This window comes from Delphinapterus leucas, chromosome 15 (assembly GCF_059928025.1).
Source record: "Delphinapterus leucas isolate spDelLeu-1000000601 "Yukka" chromosome 15, BTC_Dleu_Yukka2, whole genome shotgun sequence".
NCBI lineage: Eukaryota > Metazoa > Chordata > Mammalia > Artiodactyla > Monodontidae > Delphinapterus > Delphinapterus leucas.
In genome coordinates this window covers 10,144,790-10,164,348 of record NC_143143.1, presented here as the reverse complement: position 1 = coordinate 10,164,348, position 19,559 = coordinate 10,144,790, and the positions used below count along the sequence as shown (strand labels likewise).

Sequence of the window (19,559 nt, the reverse complement as noted above, 5' to 3'; positions counted from 1 at the left end):
GCAACTAAGAGCGCACATGATGAAACTAAGATTTGGTGCAGCCAAATAAACAAATACTTAAAAAAAAAAAAAAGTAATAGTATATATAGCCACTAACCATTCTAAAATTTCTTTCTTTAAGGAGACAACTTTTTAAATTCTTATACAGCAGAAAGAAGAAAAAAAATGCCCTAACAGAAAAACAAAAAAGATTCCACGAACTATGTCATATTGAGAACTGTGAGGTTAGATGCTATATAATACTAGTCAATGCTTAAGACAGGAAATACACAGCATCCTCCTGCTTAGAATATATAATTTCATTGTGTCAGAAAATACTTAAGTCTGATGTTTCTTAAAGCTATGAGTTCAAATACATATTCAGAAAAACATGATAAGCCAACTGAATTACTACCGTGATAGTAATATAAAAGTACAGCAAAAGAATACTACTTAATATTTTGCAATTATGTGTATAAGTTTTTTTAAAAATAAAGAGTTAACACACTACATATTGGGTAGAAGGTCACAGAATTCAGACAATTGTGAAGCACAGCACAATAAAATAAAGAATAGATGTAAAATAGTGAATATGCTCTTATGGCCCAAAATTGTGGTAATGTTCTTTACAGAGATACAATAAGACACCAGCACCACACTATAACACACAAACTCATTCTGAGTAACTTCAAATATTACACTTAAATTCAAAGTTAATGCTTTACAAAACAAGGGATTGCCTAAGATACTGGGAGGTAAAAAATTGAAATTAAATGTAAAAAATTACACATTCAGATAAGTTAAGAACATTCTGAAACATGCAATAAAATTTGAAAGGCTTAAATCCGTAACTATTACTCAAGCAAAAACAGTATGTATTTATTAAAAATAATAGACACAGCGTATGTTTTCCAAAAACAAATCAATATCATTCACAAGCCCAATCTTATCCAACTACGGAAAACTTTATAGATCTGCAAAGCCATCTCACCATGGACTCAAGAGCAGACATAAGGAATGTCACCACCATCCTGCTCTCCGAGGACTCCTCATCTTCGACGGGCAGGGTAGACATTGCTACTTGGGCCATGATCCCTAGGAAAGAGAAGTATTAGGAAAGTGAGTGGTAGAAATTCAGTGTCTTGCTCAACATATGTTTAGAGCTGTGAGGGTCCTCCATAAATTGCCTAATTTACAGTTTTCTTGCTTAAGAGAAAAAATAAGACTTAAAAACCAAGTAATCTATCAATATTTGCCCCAAACTCCTGTTATCCTATAAGATAGAGAATCTAACCCCCAACTTTCCATCTAGTTTTAGTTCTATAAAACTAGGTCAGCATCACCTCCCAAAATAAATTTAGGTGTCACCCAGAACCAGTTTAAAAATTTCCCAATGAGGAAGAGGTGATGCACTTCACAATCCAGTGACAGTTTATCACAGTTCCACATAGGAAATAGACACAACCTCCCCTTTCTCCTATGCGCACACTGATTACTCAAGAGTGGGCTAAGTAGACTGAGGTTGGGTGAAGAGAATTCCTCCTTTCTTATTAAGAAGTAAATAGGCTGCAGGACAAATAAGAGCTAAGATTCCTTTATAATACATTCTCTTTAGAAAACACTGTCTGATACTTTTGCATCAGCAAAGAGGCTCAGCTGAATTTCAAGCACTATAAAAATACAAACACATAGACCATTCAATAGTAAGTGCTGGCAAGGATGTGGAGAAATGAGAACCCCTGTGCATTGCTCTTAGGAGTGTAAAATGGTACATCCACTGTGAAAACAGTTTGGTAGCTCTCTAAAAAATTAAACAGATTTACCATGATGCAGCAATTCCACTTCCGGGTATATACTCAAGAGAACTGAAAGCAGGGACTTGAACAGATATTTGAACACTCAAGTTCACAGCAGCATTATTCATAGCAGCCAAAAGGTAGAAACCAAAGTGTCCACTGTCAGACGAATAAACAAAATATATTATCCATACAATGGAATGTAATTCAGCCTTAAAAAGGAATGAAGTTCTGATACATACTACAATATAGATGAACCTTAAAAATATTATTCCAAGTGAGATAATCCAGACACAAATGGATAAATGCTGTGTGATCCACTCACATGAGATTACCTATAATAATCAAATTCATAGAGACAGAAAGTAGAATGATGGTTGCCAGGGTCTAGAAGGAGGGAGCAATGACAATTTATTATTTAACGTATACAGAGTTTTAGTTTGGGATGACAAAAAAGTTCCGGAGATAGATAGTGATGATGGTCACACAACGATGTGAATGTCAAAAAGAGACATGTACCACAATGCTCACTGCAGCACGGTTTATGGGGGCCAGGACATGGAAACAACCTAAACGTCCACTGACAGATGAATGGATAAAGAAGATGCGGCATATATATATATACAATGGAATATTACTCAGATATAAAAAGAAACGAAACTGAGTTACTTGTAGTGAGGTGGATGGACCTAGAGTCTGTCATACTGAGTGAAGTCAGAAAGAGAAAAACAAATACCGTATGCTAACGCATACATATGGAGTCTAAAAAAAAATGGTACTGATGAACCTAGTGGCAGGGCAGGAATAAAGACACAGACATACAGAATGGACTTGAGGACAAGGGGTGGGGGGGAAGCTGGGGTGAAGTGAGAGTAGCATTGATGTATATACACTACCAAATGTAAAAGAGCTAGCTAGTGGGAAGCAGCCGCATAGCACAGGGAGATCTGCTCGGTGCTTTTCGATGACCTAGAGGGGTGGGACAGGGAGTGTGGGAGGGAGGCTCAAGAGGGAGGGGATATGGGGATATATGTATGCATATGGCTGATCCACTTTGTTGTACAACAGAAACTAAGACTGCATTGTGAAGCAATTATACTCCAATAAAGATGTATAAAAAAATTTTTTTAATAGAATAAAAAAAACCCACAATGTGAATGTACTCAATGCCAGGGGGACTGTACATTTTTAAATGGTTAAAATGGTAAATTTTATGTCATATATATTTCATCAAAATTTAAAAATTAAAAGGCAAAACTACATCCCATAAAGGCATTCTAAGAAGCCAAAACCTAAAGCAAATTTTTTTTTTTTTTTTTTGCGGTACGCAGGCCCCTCACTGTTGTGGCCTCTCCCGTTGCGGAGCACAGGCTCCAGACGCTCAGGCCCAGCGGCCATGGCCCACGGGCCCAGCTGCTCCACGGCACGTGGGATCCTCCCGGACCAGGGCATGAACCCGTGTCCCCTGCATCGGCAGGCAGACTCTCAACCACTGCGCCAACAGGGAAGCCCCTAAAGCAAATTTTTAAAAATTCTAATACTAAAAGAACTGTCTTTCTATAAATAGCATGCAAATTAGATGCCTATTAAAAAGTACCCCTTTTCAATTTGGTTAATTCTAGGTTTTAGCAAGAGACCAAATAATCAAATGAAACTAATATGAAAGGATGACTAAAAAATTAATGACTGCAAGCATAAATAGAAATTCTAAAAATAAATCTGTGTATATAAGTTAATTTACTAAAGACATCTGGGTGTTCCTTAACTGAAGGCCCAATATTACAGAACATGCTGAGCTGTTAGCATGAAAAATCGTTTTGGCTAAAAATGTATGTAAATCTTTTCCCTAATTTTTTTTTTTTTTTTTTTTTTGTGGTACACGGGCCTCTCACTGCTGTGGCCTCTCCCGTTGCGGAGCACAGGCTCCAGACGCGCAGGCCCAGCGGCCATGGCCCACGGGCCCAGCCGCCCCACGGCACGTGGGATCCTCCCGGACCGGGGCACGAACCCGCGTCCCCCGCATCGGCAGGCGGACTCCCAACCACTGCACCACCAGGGAAGCCCCCTTTTCCCTATTATTAAAGATCATCAGGGAAAGGAGGAGGGGCAAGATACGGATAAGGGATTATAAGGTACCAACTACTATATTAAATAAATAAGCTACAAGGATATATTGTACAGCGCAGGAGAATATTGTCAATATTTTATAATAACTTTAAATGGAGTACAAGCTATAAAAATATTGAATCACTATGTTGTACACCTGAAATTAGTATAGTATTGTAAATCAACTAAATTTCAATTAAAAAAAAAAAACAGGATGATTTCCCTATTATTAAAAACTGTGGGGCTTCCCTGGTGGCACAGTGGTTGAGAATCTGCCTGCCAATGCAGGGGACACGGGTTCGAGCCCTGGTCTGGGAAGATCCCACACGCCGCGGAACAACTGGGCCCGTGAGCCACAACTACCGAGCCTGCGCGTCTGGAGCCTGTGCTCCGCAACAAGAGAAGCCGCGATAGTGAGAGGCCGGCGCACCGGGACGAAGAGTGTTCCCCGCTTCCCACAACTAGAGAAAGCCCTCGCGCAGAAACGAAGACCCAACACAGCCATAAATAAATAAATAGATAGATAAATAAATAAATAAATGAAACTGTGAGCTAGCTCCACCATGTGTTAGCATGTGAATTAACTGCTAGGCTAGATTTGAGCATCAAAAACTAATGAAGTGGGCTTCCCTGGTGGTGCAGTGGTTGAGAGTCCGCCTGCCGATACAGTGGACACGGGTTCGTGCCCCGGTCCGGGAAGATCCCACATGCCGCAGAGCTTGCGCGTTCGAAGCCTGTGCTCCGCAAAGGGAGAGGCCACAACAATGAGAGGCCCGTGTACCGCAAAAAACTAATGAAGTATACATACTTAGGAAATAAAATTTTATAATAAAAAGACTGACACATCCCCATATCTGTTAACAAAAAGAATTTTGTTTCCCAAAACAGAAAAGGCAGTATCAAGCAAGAGAATGGTTAGATGATAGAAATTATTTTCCGTAACAGCCTAGGTCCTATTCTTTTCTCTTGGATAAATAAGTTTTAAGTAAACTTATAGTAAAATGTGGCTCAGTCAAAATGGACAAGGCGTATTATTTTTCCATAATAACCTTCACTTCCACAACTACTGAGCTCGCGGGCCTCAACTAGAGCCCGCGTGCCACAACAGAGAGCCCACATGCGCCTCAATGAAAAGATCCCACCTGCCTCAATGAAAATCCTACGTGCCACAACTGAGACCCAATGCAGCGATAGATAGATAGGTAGGTAGGTAGAAAGAAAGAAAAAAAAGAAAGAAAGAAAAGAAGGAAAAGAAAGAAAAGAAAAGAGAAGAGAAGAGAAAAGAAAAGAAAGATAGATCATGGGGAACTCCCTGGCGGTCCAGTGGTTAGGACTCCACGCTTTCACTGCCCAGGGTCCGGGTTCAATCCCTGGTCGGGGAACTAAGATCCCGCACGCCACGCGGCACGGCCAAAAAAATAAAATAAAATAAAAATAAAGTGACCATGAAACAAAAATTTAAAGTACCTAAAATGGGACAGTTAGTTCTTTAGAACAAAAAGGAAAATGACCAAAATGATCATGTCCGCCATAAAACAGTAAATATAAAAATGGTAGATCCCTTTTAATCTTTTTAAACACAGAGAAGGAAGAAAAACTGAACTGAGACAATTCAGAAGGTGAGCCCAGGGACTTCCCTGGCGGTCCAGCGGGTAAGACTCCGCACTCCCAATGCAGGGAGCCCGGGTTCGATCCCTGTTCGGGGAGCTAGATCCCGCATGCATGCCTCAACTAAGAGTCCGCATGCCACAGTTAAAAAAAAAAAAAAGACCCCACGTGCTGCAACAAAGATCCTACGTGCCCCAACAAAGATCCTGTGCGCCGCAACTAAGATCTACTGCAGCCAAAACAAATAAAAATGAATAAGTAAATATTAAAGAAACACACACACGCACTACAGGAAACTAACTTAAAAAAAAAAAAAAAAAGATGAGCCCAATGTTAGACAAGAAAATGACTTCTGGGATTTGTACCACAATGTATTTATTCCCGATTTTCTTATCTCTGATGCTGTCTTGGTAAAGGAGGGGTGGTGTGGAGAGAAATGGGGATCTCTCTTTGTAAGGAAGGAGGCCATAATCCAAGGCAGAAAATCCGCAGTCAAGGAAACAGCTGGAAGGTATCCCTCCAGAGATGTGCTATCCAACATGGTAGCCAATAACCACAGGTAGTTACTTAAATTGAAATTAATCGAGATTAAGTAAAATTGAAAATTCCGTTCCTCAGTAGTCTTAGCCACAGTACAAGTGTTTAGCAGCCACATGTAGTTAGTGACTTTTGTAGTGAAGAATCACAGATACAGAACTTTTCCATTATCACAAAAACTATACTGCTATAGAAGTTAAACTATGTTGAGTAAGCTTTTAAATTCTCATGACCTCTTGAGCCACCACGGTAGTAGCTATAGTAAAATGAACTAATAAATGGAAAAGAAACTTAAGGGAACATGAGCCAGGATACAAAGGCCAATCCCAACTCTGTGTGCGCATTCTTCACTGCCAATCTCCAAGGATTCTTTTTTTTAATTAATTTCTTCATTTGGCTGCGTTGGGTCTTCGTTGTTGTGCGCGGGCTTTCTCTAGTTACTGCGAGCGGGGGCTACTCTTCATTGCGGCGCGCAGCCTTCTCATTGCGGTGGCTTCTCTTGTTGCGGAGGAGTACGGGCTCTAGGCACGCGGGCTTCAGTAGTTGTGGCGCGCGGGCTCCACAGCGCAGGCTCAGTAGTGTGGCGCACAGGCCCAGTTGCTCCGCGCATGTGGGATCCAACCGGACCACATGGGCTCGAACCCGTGTCCCCCGCACTGGCAGACAGATTCCTAACCACTGCACCACCAGGGAAGTCCCAATCTCCAAGGATTATTGCTACGAGAGTATTCCCATAGAACAGAGTACCAACGTAGCCTGAGAAAAAGAACACAGAAAAGGAACAGAGAAGTACAGTTTTATGATATAGTAAAGTTAAAATGCATACACAAGACAGCTGGGATGCAGATTCTCAGAATAAATTAGTAAAATTACAAAGAGCCTAACCCCCTATGAGTGCAGTGACCTTGCCTTAATGATCAACTAGCACCATCTACCTGTCATGTTACCTATTCTTACAGAACAAGTTCTTTAAATAACTGCATAATAGCCCATCGAAATGGAATCATACAATTTCTCTCAACATCTTCAGAAAATTGGCTTTTGCCTTTTTATTTCTGTATTTTAAAAATTTAATACTGAAATATAGCATGAAAATCTTTACACCTCTTAATACATAATGCTAAAATTTTCCCATTGCTACCAGAAATGTTTAAAAACACTGAATTCATCAGTCTCGCCAACATATTGGAGAACTACGACCTAATCACTATGAATACCTCACTATTACTACAACAGCTGAAATTCTCTGCTTACTAAAGAAACACTTTTCATAGTTTTATCACCTGTACTTCTTCCTGAGTGACTCATCTGCTTCGGGTCCTACCTAGGCTGGCCTCCGATGATGACTACACATTGCATAAGCTGTCAGAATTCTGATAATTATTATGTGGATATAGCTCCTTAATTACTCAGCTTTTGTGTATGTGTATTTTAATTCTGTATTCTTAAATGCAATATTATTTGTTTTGAACAATTTAAGTTTCATTTTGATTTAACCACATACATATTTATGAAATTCTTTGCTCATTCTTTCTTGCATCTCAGATTTTCCTTCTGCCTAAAGTTTATCCTTTACAGTTTCTTTCTAATGGCAAACTTACTGTTTGCTAAAAATTCTTTATTCTTGAAAGATACTTTCAACTAGGATAAGAATCTGGGTTGACAAATACTTCCTGTCAGCACACTGAGGTTATTTCATTATCTTTCGGCTTCCATTGTTGCTAGTCAGAAATCATCTAGAATCTCTTTTAAAGGTAATCCCAATCCTCATCCCTGCTGTTTTCAAGATGTTTTCTTTGTCTGTGGTTTTCTACAGTTTCACTCCGTATAGTGTGTGTGTAGTGTACATTTCCTTTTATTCAGTACATTTATCATTCACTGGGCTAAGGATTGTCATCTTTCAGTAGTGGCAAATTCTCAGCTATTATCTCTTCAGGTATTGTCTCTGTCCCATTGTCTACCTCCTATCCTACACAGAGACGCAGACTAAATGTACACTAATCCTTAAATCTCTTACCCTCTTCTGAATTTTTCTCATTTTTCCTCCCTGACTTATCTTTCTGCTGACTTATCTTCCATTTCACTAATTCCTTCTTCACTTATACTTATTCTGTGGTTAAAACCACCCACCAGGTTTTTTATTTTGTTTATAATTTTCATTTATACAATTTCTATTTGTTGCCATGTCACATTTAAAGTTTCCTACTCCCTAAAGATTTTCAAGCTTGACATATTTCTTTAAACATAGTACGGGTAGTTGTTTTACAGTCTATGATAATTCAAAAATCTCAAGTCTTTGCAGGTGTATTTCTGATGTTTCTCATAGTTCTAGCTCAAACTCATGGTTCTCGTTCCCATGTATGCCTGATTGTCTTTTACTGTATGCTGGTCGTTTTACATCAAAACACTGTTTTAAATACGAGACCTATTATCTGGGAACAATACCTGCCTGGGATCACCATAATCCAAAGCTTCAGGTTCCTCGAATCACCCAGAGATGGTAACCCAGACCACAAATAGGGATGCAAGCTGGCTTATTTCTTAATCAGCCTTAACCAATTTGAGGTCTCAACTTCTTGAGGGGAAGGGTCTATCTGTCCCCTGAATTTTGTGCAGATTCTGGGCTTTGATTTCAGCCTCTCATCTCACATGGTTTTCAAAACTCAAGTTCATATGGTGAAATTGGCAGATGCCCTTAGGGCAAAAGAGATTCCCACTTCTACCATTAGTTCCCATTTTCCTTTTTTTTTTTTTTTTTAATTTTGCCTGCGCCACGGAACTTGCAGGATCTTAGTTCCTGGTCAAAGCCGTGCCCCCTGCAGCAGAAAAGTGAGGCGTCCTAACCACAGGACCGCCAAGGAACTCCCCCATTTTCCTTTTAATATTAGCTTCTAATAACAGCCCTTCAAAATTCCTATCTTATCAACTTTTTTTTTTTTCTTATCAACTTTTTGGTATTTTTACAAAAGTTTTGTTTTATAATTCTAGAACATTCTTATTAGTCCCACCAACTCTGGGAACCACAACTGACTTATAATAGTCTTCTATTTTCAAGAACAATTTATGAATTAGCCAGAACTATCTTACACTACAAGGTTACAAATACCCAATTCAAACCACCACAAGTGAACAAAGGAATTTTTATTGTTTTATTTAACTATTCAGCCTAAACATGCACTGATTCTATACACAGCTAGATCAAGGAACACAAGAGATATCATTAGAGTTCTCTCTATTCCCTCCCTGCAGGCCTCACTTCTCGAGCAGATAGGTTTCTTTCCTAAGACAATGATGGCCACACGCATCTTTATGCTTACCACACACCTATACTGTGATCCTAGAGGCAGCGTACTATCATATCTTCCTGCTATTTTTTGCACAAAAGTTCTGGGGATTTGTGTCACGGGCCTATCCCAAGCCCACGTGGCTAGTCAGAACAAGATTACCTGGGATACACTGTTATTGGCAGTCTAGCCAGAACCACGTGGCATAGGAAGGTAAGCAGTTAAAAGGCAAAGCAGGACACTGTTATCAGGAGAAAAGGGTTCATAAAGTGTGCCAGTACACAAAAATAATAGCTACCGGAGTCCGTTCCATTTTCTTTCCCATTTTTTCAATTTCCTTAATTCTTCAATTCTGAACTTTTTTTTGACTTCATCTTTTGTCTCCCTGATTTGATTTTAATTCTCCTTTAAGTTCAAAGCTGAACTTAATTGGCCTGTTGCTGTTTCATCTTTTTATCTTTTATCCTGTCAGCTACTGTTTAATAGAAGCAATGCCTTCTTTTATGTCTCTGAAAACAGACTCCAGCCATTCTTTAAAATCTTCTTGTGTTTCTTATTGGAGATCCATTTCAGGGATTAGGTGTATCTGTGTCCTTACCGCACTGATCCATTCTACCTCAAAATAAGCCCATAATTAATTTCATGTAAGTGTTTTTATTTGACCACACTTTTGCTTTTAATTTATTGATCCTTGCCGTTAATGCTGAACAGCAAAACAATAAAAAGAAATTTTACAGTGAGTCAAAGAGAACTCTAAAATACTTTCAGGGACCTTCCTGGCGGCGCAGTTGTTAAGAATCCGCCTGCCAATGCAGGGGGGGCACAGGTTCCAGCCCTGGTCCGGGAAGATCCCACATGCTGCAGAGCAACTAAGCCCATGCGCCACAACTACAGGGCCGCACTCTAGAGCCCCCAAGCCACAACTACTGAGCCCACATGCCACAACTACTGAAGCCCGCGCACCTAGAGCCCGTGCTCCGCAACGAGAAGGCACCGCAAGGAGAAGCCCATGCACCACAATGAAGAGTAGCCCTGGCTCGCCACAACTAGAGAAAGCCCACGTGCAGCAACGAAGACCCAAGGGAGCCAAAAATAGATAAATAAAATAAATTAAAACACTTTCACACAGGCCATCATCACTCTAACAAAAAATTGAGATTCTCACTATTTCTGATTATGTTGATTTCTAAAATATTCTAAATTTTCAATGTGTTTCTGCTTCAAATTAAGGTTCAGGCCAGACTTCAGTCCGTGGGAGGTGGGGGTGGGGGTGGGGACGCATAACACTGATCTTGTTTCCTTTATTCAATTTATGTCTTATTTCTTTTTTGTGTTATTATTTTGTTATTTGCAACAAACATTTCTCCATTTCAATCTTAAAACTTACAATCTTAGATAAATAAGAAAATTCAAGGGACTTCCCTGGTGGCACAGTGGTTAAGCCTCGGGGCTGGGTTCGATCCCTGGTCAGGGAAACAGATCCCACATGCATGCGGAAACCAAGAGTTCGCATGCCACAACTAAGAAGCCTGCGTGTCGCACCTAAGGAGGCCACCTGAAGCAACTAAGCCCCAGTGCAACCAAATAAATAAATATTAAAAACAAACAAACAAATCTGTCTCAGCCACTGCTGCCTCCTAAAAGAGCCTTCTTCTACAAAAGAGCCCTTTCAATGCATCGTGCTCCATAATTCTCTTCTCCAAACCAAGCATCCCCAGTTTGTCCTGTGCTTTACCTGTAACGTGATTTCCAAAATATTCCTCAGCGGCACCATTCTCAAGATATTCTCTAGCTTGTCCAGGCAATGTCCCAGAAGTGGACAGAACATTTTGGATAAGATCAGTTTGCCAGAGACTACACTAGAACCTGTAACTCCCAGAATTTCCTTATTCCTTGCCTATTAACACAGAGGAATATTTTAATATGCATCTCTAAGAGTTTATCTCTATAGGCTTAATAGGTATTTTCAAAGGGAATAAATTAGGTTGGTGTTTCGTCAGAGGTTCCATTTTACAAACATTTAATAAAAGAATACAAAGTATCACAATTTATATTAATATGGTAACACATATATTTAACATATATACCTCAGCAAACAAGAGAAATAGAGCCAAAGAGACCATTTAGAAAGAAAATTAGAAATCCCTAAAACAAACCTTTGATCAAGATTGATTTTTAAAAGTCAAGGCTTTTAAGTTTTCATAGCAGGCTATGCTTACATTTTAAGCTACTAAAATTTTTCTTTCTGCTGAAATAAAGCTGGTAATTTTATCAGTAAACACCAAGTGATCTCTCGAGAAGAAACAAAATACATTTGAAAGGTTAAGATTTGAAATGATCTCCAAGTGTGTTTATTTTTATACTTAAAACTTTATACCCTCTCCACCCCATTTCCAAAATACTGTTGAGATAGCTAACAAAAATAGCTAAATTTTATCTTTTTTTAAAAAGCCAGGTGAAGGGAAGAATGATAAAATTTTAAAAATGAAGGCATGGAAAGAGAATCTGCCCAAAGGTAGATCAAAGAAGTTCAATACTGAGTGTCACAGTAGCCAAAACACTGTCTCTGAAACAAACAAACAAACAAACACCTTATCAACTATTCAGGAAGACCCACAACTTTTCTTGGCACTAGTTTGAAATTTTTCACAAATGTGTAAGTTAAGCTTTTAAATTGATAGTGCAGATTTTTTAAAAGTAGCAGCTTTCTCTGCCAATACACAAAGAATGTGCCCCTCTGTCCTTACTTCAAATTTAAAAAACATTTGGTAGTTGATAAGCTGGCTCACTTGTTCTTTTTCTAACTTTGTATGAATTGGAAGAGGAAATGAAAATCAAGTAACTGTGACCTAAAAGTTCCATCTTTATCTTTTTAATGTATTGTTTACAGAAAGCAGGCAACAGAGCAAAGCTATTATGAATGGCAGCTTTGGAATCATGCCAAATTCTGAATTCAAGTCCTAGCTCCAATATTAGATATGGTTGACTGTGGGATTCTTTAATCCCAAATATACTAATCCGGAAAATGACAATAGTATGTGTACTTACCTCACAAGGTTGGTATGAGAAGCTATTAAGTACCTGGCACAGCGCTTAACACAAGCATTCAATAAATTGAGTAAGCATTTAATTTTCTTTTTTTAAAATATTTATTTATTTATTTGGCTGCATCGGGTCTTAGTTGAGGCACACGGGATCTTCGTTGCAGCATGCAGGATCTTTAGTTGATCCATGCGGGATCCACAGTTGCAGCATGTGGGATTTTTAGTTGCAGTATGCAAACTCTTAGTTGCGGCATGTGGGATCTAATTCCCTGACCAGGGATTGAACCTGGGCCCCCTGCACTGGGAGCGTGGAGTCTTAGCCACTGAACCACCAGGGAAGTCCCAGCACTTAACTTTAAATTTAATTAGGGATTTCCCTGGTGGCAGAGTGGTTAAGAATCCACCTGCCAGCGCAGGGGACATGGGCTCGATCCCTGGTCCAGGAAGATCCCACATGCCACGGAGCAACTAAGCCCGTGCGCCACAACTACTGAGCTTGTGCTCTAGAGCCTGCAGGCCACAACTACCGAGCCCATGCGCCACAACTACTGAAGCCTGCGCGCCTAGAGCCTGTGCTCCGCCACAAAGAGTAGCCCCCACTCGCCGCAACTAGAGAAATCCCACGCACAGCAACAAAGACCTGACGCAGCCAAAAATTTAAATAAAGTAAATTTTTAAAATTTTTAGTTACTTATTTTTAAAATACACGTATATGTAATACCTATTTATCTACCAATAAACTCTCCAAACCCAAGGCTGACAAATGAAAATTTCCCAACTAACTGCTTTAATTAATACTGCTAAATAAAATAACCTATTTTCTGATGGGGCAGGAAAAATAATAAGTTGTCAAAATAAATCACTGCTTTTTTTTTAACCATTTATTTTTATTTTTTTCCCAGCTATTTTTGAGATATAATTGACCTATAATATTGTGTAAATTTAAGATAAACAACAAATCACTGCTTTGAAATATAGTACGTGCACCTTTTAAAGCATACATCCAACAAGCATGAAAATTTGCTTGTATCAAACCTACTCCTCAAAGGTTGCTTTACAATTTAAGTTTAAAAGTCACCTTGCGCTAAATACCAAAAAAAGTAAACTAGACTGAATATACAAACTGAACTAAGGAGTCTTTATTGTGAAGCTCTCAACAAACAACAGAATTTGCCCATACCAGCATCCTCCTAGAAATAGACTGTGTTCTGGGGGTTGTGTTCTGAGGGCATCACACAATACCTAACCCACCCAGAAGGCCTTCAATATGTTGGGTAAGTAGATAAATGAGTACTGTTCCAAATGTGGTAAGGGATCTCTTCTTTTCCAAAGCTTAAAACATAGACAATGAATAGTGAACAATAGTTCAAACACTCATTTTGTTATTATAAAGAAAACTGATTTTCCTATAGGTAAGACTACAAATAAAGAAAAAAATTATGAAGTGAGTATCTAGTTGGGTAAAGTGACTACCCCACTGTTTTACAACATACCCTAAGAAAAAGTACTCTAAAAGCTTTACAGAAGCAATCAACACAACAAAAATACATAATCAGAGAATAATTTTTAACATATAATAAAAAATACTATGGTCTCTAGAGACAGTGTATGCAAATGTAATCAAAACACACATCAATTTTCAAAAGTGTGGGACCTATACAATCAGAACTCTTCACAGGCTCAGTCTAACCAGGGCTGATTTTAACCAAATACCCTAAATAGGATCAAACTCTTCATTACTCTCCACTTCTATAATTATACCATGATATAGTCATATACAGTACTTTAAAAAAGTTACCTCCTTTGCCATACTATAAAAACAAAAACTTTAAAAATCACTCTAACAATCAAAAAGGATGGAAATTCTGACACATCCTAAAACGTGGATGAACCGTGAGGACATTACGCTAAATGAAATAAACCAATCACAAAAGGACAAATACTGTCCAAATAATTCCACTTATATGAGGTACCTAAAACAGTCAAATTTGGGACTTCCCTGGTGGTCCAGTGGTTAAGGCTTCACGCTTGCAGTGTAAGGGGCACCAGTTCCATCCCTGGTCAGGGAACTAAGATCCCACATGCCTCACAGCAGGTGCCAGGGGCTGGAGAGAAGAGGGAATGGGAATTACTCTTTAACGGGCAATTTCAGTTTAGGAATATGAAGAAGTCCTGGAGATGGATGGTGGGATGGCTGCTCAACAATGTGACTGTACAAACTGTGCACTTAACACTGTGTGTTAAGTTTTGTGTTATGTGTATTTTACCAATTTTTTGCTACTTTTTTTTTTTTTTTTGACCGTGCCACATGGCGTGCACAGCCCCTGCAGTGGAAGCACGGAGTGTTAACCACTGAACTACCAGGGAAGTCCCTACCACAATTTTTAAAAAATCACTATAAAGGGACTTCCCTGGTGGCGCAGTGGATAAGAATCCACGCTCCCAATGCAGGGGTCCGGGTTCAATCCCTGGTCAGGGAACTAGATCCCACACGCGTGCCGCAACTAAGGAGCCGGTGAGCGACAACTGAGGGGTCCGCCTACCGCAACTAAAACCCAGCGCAACCAAATAAATAAATATTAAAAAACAAGAACCTATGTCTATACCCACTAAGCCATACTCCCTCTCTATTATAAATTCATTTTGCCTCAAGTTACTTTTTAAATAAACTAATTCTTTTAAAATCCTCTATAATTTTTCATCAAGTTAAACCAAGGAACATGAGTCAATCCGCCATCAACTCTGACAGTCCCTGGTTATATGGAACTTTCTTACTTTCCCACTAGGTCAAAGTGTTTAAAGCAAAGGAGTAGTGCCAGAGACAGGCATGGGATATGAAGACAAGGATTGTAGAAACAAAGAGGAAAAAAGAAAAAACAGGGGAACTGCATCGTTGAGCATTCCAGTAAAGGAAAGACAAGAAAGAGGGTAAATGGTAAATGAAGAAAGAGGAAAGAATGGAAAATGAAGACTATTAAGATAATACCTTCAGCGCTTCTGATCTATCCACGTGATTTTTTTCTGTAATTTTCCCATAATTTTTAATACATCCTCTAAAATACTAATTCTTAATTTTACTCTCCCAGGCAGGCAGCCTCAGTTACACTTTGTTTAACCAAATTTTATTCTTCATATTGCTATGCTGCCATTTAAAGCCCATTGATTACAAGGAAACTCAACTCTACAATTATAATGAACAACTGATTAATTGCATTTCCTACTTTCTTTCAGTTAGTAACAATGAATAAGCTTAACCCAAATAAATGTAGACAACTTTTGAAGAAAAATGGTACCAATGACCTTTGGTAAACTGCTATTCATAAAATTCATGGCATTTATCTTTCAGGTAGATTACCTCTAATGCATTTCGGGAAAAGTGAAATACCATGCTCAAAGGGTATTACTTCTCAAACAACTCTTCAAAACTCTTTCCCTTAGACATACATAAAAATTACTTATCAGCATCTGTTTAAGCCAGTGATTAAGACAAGTTCATGTTAATTATACCACAGCAGTTATATGAAGAGGATTGCAATATTTTAAAAATTCATGTTTTCAATGAAGAAAGAAACAATGGTAGAACTGAATTAAGGTAGAATGCAATGCAAATAGCTACACACCAGTAATAACAGAAAAGCTTAAGTGTTTTATTTACTGCTCCTTTAGATAATAACAACCTGGAGCAGGGACCTTGTCTTTTTTACGTTTTGGAACACACCACTGATCTATGGATCATCAAAAAAATGATATGAGAGACTTCCCTGGTAGCGCAGGGGTTAAGAATCCACCTGCCAATGCAGGGAACACGGGTTCGATCCCTGGTCCAGGATCACATGCCGCGGAACAACTAAGTCCGCGTGCCACGACGACTGAAACCACGCGCGCCCTAGAGCCCGCCTACTGCAAATACTGAAGCTCGCGCACCTAGAGCCCGTGCCCCACAAGAGAAGCCACCGCAATGAGAAGCTGTGCACCACAACGAAGACCCAACGCAGCCAAAAAATAAATAAATAAAATTTTAAAAATGATAGATTACCGTAAGCTAATCCCACTCCTACCTGATTTGAGCTTACTCACTTTCCTCAGACAGAAATCCATTATACCAAAAAACCTAAAAATCATTCTCACCAAGACTTGTGCCCCAAGAAAAAGAAGCCGAAAGCCTACATTTTAATGACAAAGTCTTTGTAGCCATTTTCTTAAAAGTTAGCCAAATCCTTGGTGCATGGAACTGGCGGGAGGGTGGAGTTAAGGTGCCCCAGCTGCTCTGCCTGCCCCGGCCTGGCCCAGCCTACCTCAGTTCCAAGCTCAGGCCCTATCTTTAGACTCTGGTGGGGATAGGATGCTTTAGGCATCACTTGAAAGACATAAATGCCTGTGCCATGAAAAAATAAATGAATGAGAGGGGAAAAAAGCCAAGATTAGATTTCTAATTGTATTCTGTACTCAAATCCATGCCTCCTTTTTAAACTGGAGACCTGTTTAATTTTGTAACCAACACTAAGAAAAATTCTTAACTCTCAGTTTTCCAAGCAATCTACAGTAAGCAGTACGAATTACTTTTGGTTCTTTAAGATCTCATTTTAAAGTAATGAAGAGCAAGCATCTAGAATAAACTTCCCTCAGAACTTAACTTCCTCCGGTAGTGAACAGCTCTCAAAGCATCTGTCCAGGGAGCGGCGGCAGCACCTGGGAACTCGTTAGAAACGCAAATTTTCCGGCCCTACCCCAGACCTGCAGAATCAGAATGTCTGGGGTGGGACCCAGCTATTGTGTTTTAACAAGCCCTCCAGGGGAGGACGATGCTTGCTTGGGTTTTCAGAACCACTGGCTTAGGGGTGAAGGGTCATACTGCCTAGGTTCAAATCTTCGATTCAAGGTTTACTTGCTGGGTAACCAAGAGGTAATTACACAGCTTCTCTAGTCTTGTTCCTCATCTATAGGAACGGGGTTGTTATGAATATTAACTAAGAAAAACATACCTTAAGTGCTTAAGATCGATGCCAGGCATATAAACATTATTCAAGCGTTAGCTGTCGCTACTAATATAAACAAAGCACTTTGACGGCTGTAGACTGGAAGGGGGAGAAAGACAAAGACGGAAAAGGCTTAATCCCTACCCGCTCCAGGAGTTTAATACCTAGTGTCTAGGTCAGACACGTGTATCCAAAGCATAACCAAACACACTCCAAGAGGAAATAAAGACGCCAGACTAGGAGGGGCAAACAAGTTGATTGTATGAAGAAGCAACAAATTCTGACCCAACGTTAAAAGATACGGCTTTAAAGTAATTGCATGTGAGCAAAAGAGTTACACAGCCTCAAGCGAAGAAAAAGTCATTCCAGCCTACAGGTGTGAGCCAAGATCCCAAGAAGCGGGAGAAACTGCAGCGCAAGGCAGTAGACTACAGTGGCTGGAAAACGGACAAAGCAAAAATATGTAGTAGGAAATAAAATCGGATATCCCAAATCCTAGGGCTTAGCCGGGAGGAGTGCGGGGGGAACACCCGGCCTCCTCAGGGCACTCTACGGCACTCTCATTTGCAAACTTCCCCTTTTGTTTCCTGAACTCCCGGAGACCACTTTTATGCAGTGGACCATCAAGCCATTGTCTGCAGCAAAGTTGAATGCAGGAAGGTGAGAAGTCTGACCGGAGCCCCGCATTCCGAGGAGTGAGCACCACACCAACAGGACCCAACATCTGAACATTCTCAGACGCAAATGAGCGCAAAACCGTAACATTAAACACAAAAAAGAAACTCGCTATTAAAAGGCAAAACTTGGATAAGCACAAGTAGCGGGGAAAGAGGGCAGTTTTATGTCTTCTTCCCTGAACCCCCGACCGGGTGCTGGTAGAATCCAGACGGCTTATTTTCACAGCCTGCAGGCTGAGGTTTTCCTTCCGGTCATTGTGTTTATTTCCCCAAAAGAGCAGGCCCCGCGGGGCAGGCGCGCCGGCCCGGCCGGGGACAAAGCCCACTCCGGGCTCCACCTGGGCGCGGGTAGGGGCGGGCAGGGGCAGCGGCGAGGAGGGGCGGTGCTCCGGGGCCCGCCCGCCGGCCCGCAGTTACCAGGCAGCGCGGCACCGCCCCCGCCGCCCGCCGGCCAATCCGGCGCGTCTGCTGCCCGGGCGCACGAGCCCCGGAGACACCAGGCCGAGCGCGACCCCACGGCTCGGGCCTGGCACCGCGCGCGCACCCGCATCGCCGGAGCCGGCCAATCAGCGGCCGGGCATGCGCAGCCCGCAGGCTCGCTCGCGCGCGGGCCTCACGCGTGAGGGGCCCCCCCACGCCGCGCCGGCGCGCGCGCCCCTCCCCCACGCACCCAGGCGCGCGCGTGCAACTGTCGTCCCCCGCGACCGCGTCTGCTCCTGCCCCACCCCCAACGCCGGCGGGCCGGGATGGGGGGGGACCTGTGGCCCCCAACACGGCCGCCGACGGTCCCCGGACCCCTGTCAGTGCAGGCCCCGGAGGGAGCAAGTCTCAAATAAAGACCGTGCTCGCGATGGCAACCGGGGCGGGGGACCGGAGATGAGGCGACAGGGACTCACCCGAGTGCAGCCGCCTCCAGGCAGCGCCGGGGCCGGGGGTGCTGAAGGGAAGCGAGTGTGGGCCGCGCGCGAACTGCGGCTGCGGCGGAGCACCCTCGGGCTGAGGCTGGCTGGCGAGCGGGCAGGAGGTGAGAGGGCGAGGGGCCCGAGCGTCTCGGCCGAGCTCCTGTCACCGCCGCATGGCCGCCCCGGCAGGGCCTCGCTCAGCGCCTAGATCCGCTCACAGGGGACCGAGGGATAGGCCGGGGTAACCGCGGCAGGCGGGCAGCCACGGCTAGAGAGCGCGTGCGGGAAAGCGGGGGGGCGATCGGCGGCCCCTTTCCTCTGCTCTCCGAGCTTCTCTCTCACCCTCCTCCTCTTTTTTTTTTTTTTTTTTTTTTTGTTCCTCGAAGGCGCGCTGCGCGTGCGCACCCGCAACACCGCCCAGCGGGAGTTGTAGTCTCTGATTCGTCCCCACCAACGCGACGGCGGGGGCAGTGGACTACGACTCCCAGGAAGCCTCGCGCCAACAAGCCCAGAGCCCGAAGACGCGGCGAGCGCGGCGCCCGGCCCTCTCGGGCAAGGACTGTCAATGGAGGCGCGGGTGGTGGGAGCGAGGAACATGGCTGCACCTGGGGCCTGCGCTGCTGCTCGGGTGGGGGAGGGGAGCCGGGGCG

General features: G+C 42.0%; 1 protein-coding gene across 6 annotated transcripts in view; it reads right to left on the bottom strand.

Annotated features, from left to right (window-relative positions):
* GTF2I (general transcription factor IIi) overlaps nt 1–19,272 on the bottom strand; it is a 95,550-nt gene extending 76,278 nt beyond the window's left edge. For all 6 annotated transcript variants that reach the window (XM_022588111.3, XM_022588114.3, XM_022588112.2 and 3 more), the window contains exons 1-2: nt 18,904–19,272; nt 971–1,074 (exon numbers count right to left, since the gene is read on the bottom strand). In XM_022588111.3, coding sequence (XP_022443819.1) covers nt 971–1,069 — 99 coding nt within the window. In that variant the 5' untranslated portion in view covers nt 1,070–1,074; nt 18,904–19,272. The remainder of the gene's footprint in view (nt 1–970; nt 1,075–18,903) is intronic.
* Between the last annotated feature and the right edge of the window lie 287 nt (nt 19,273–19,559).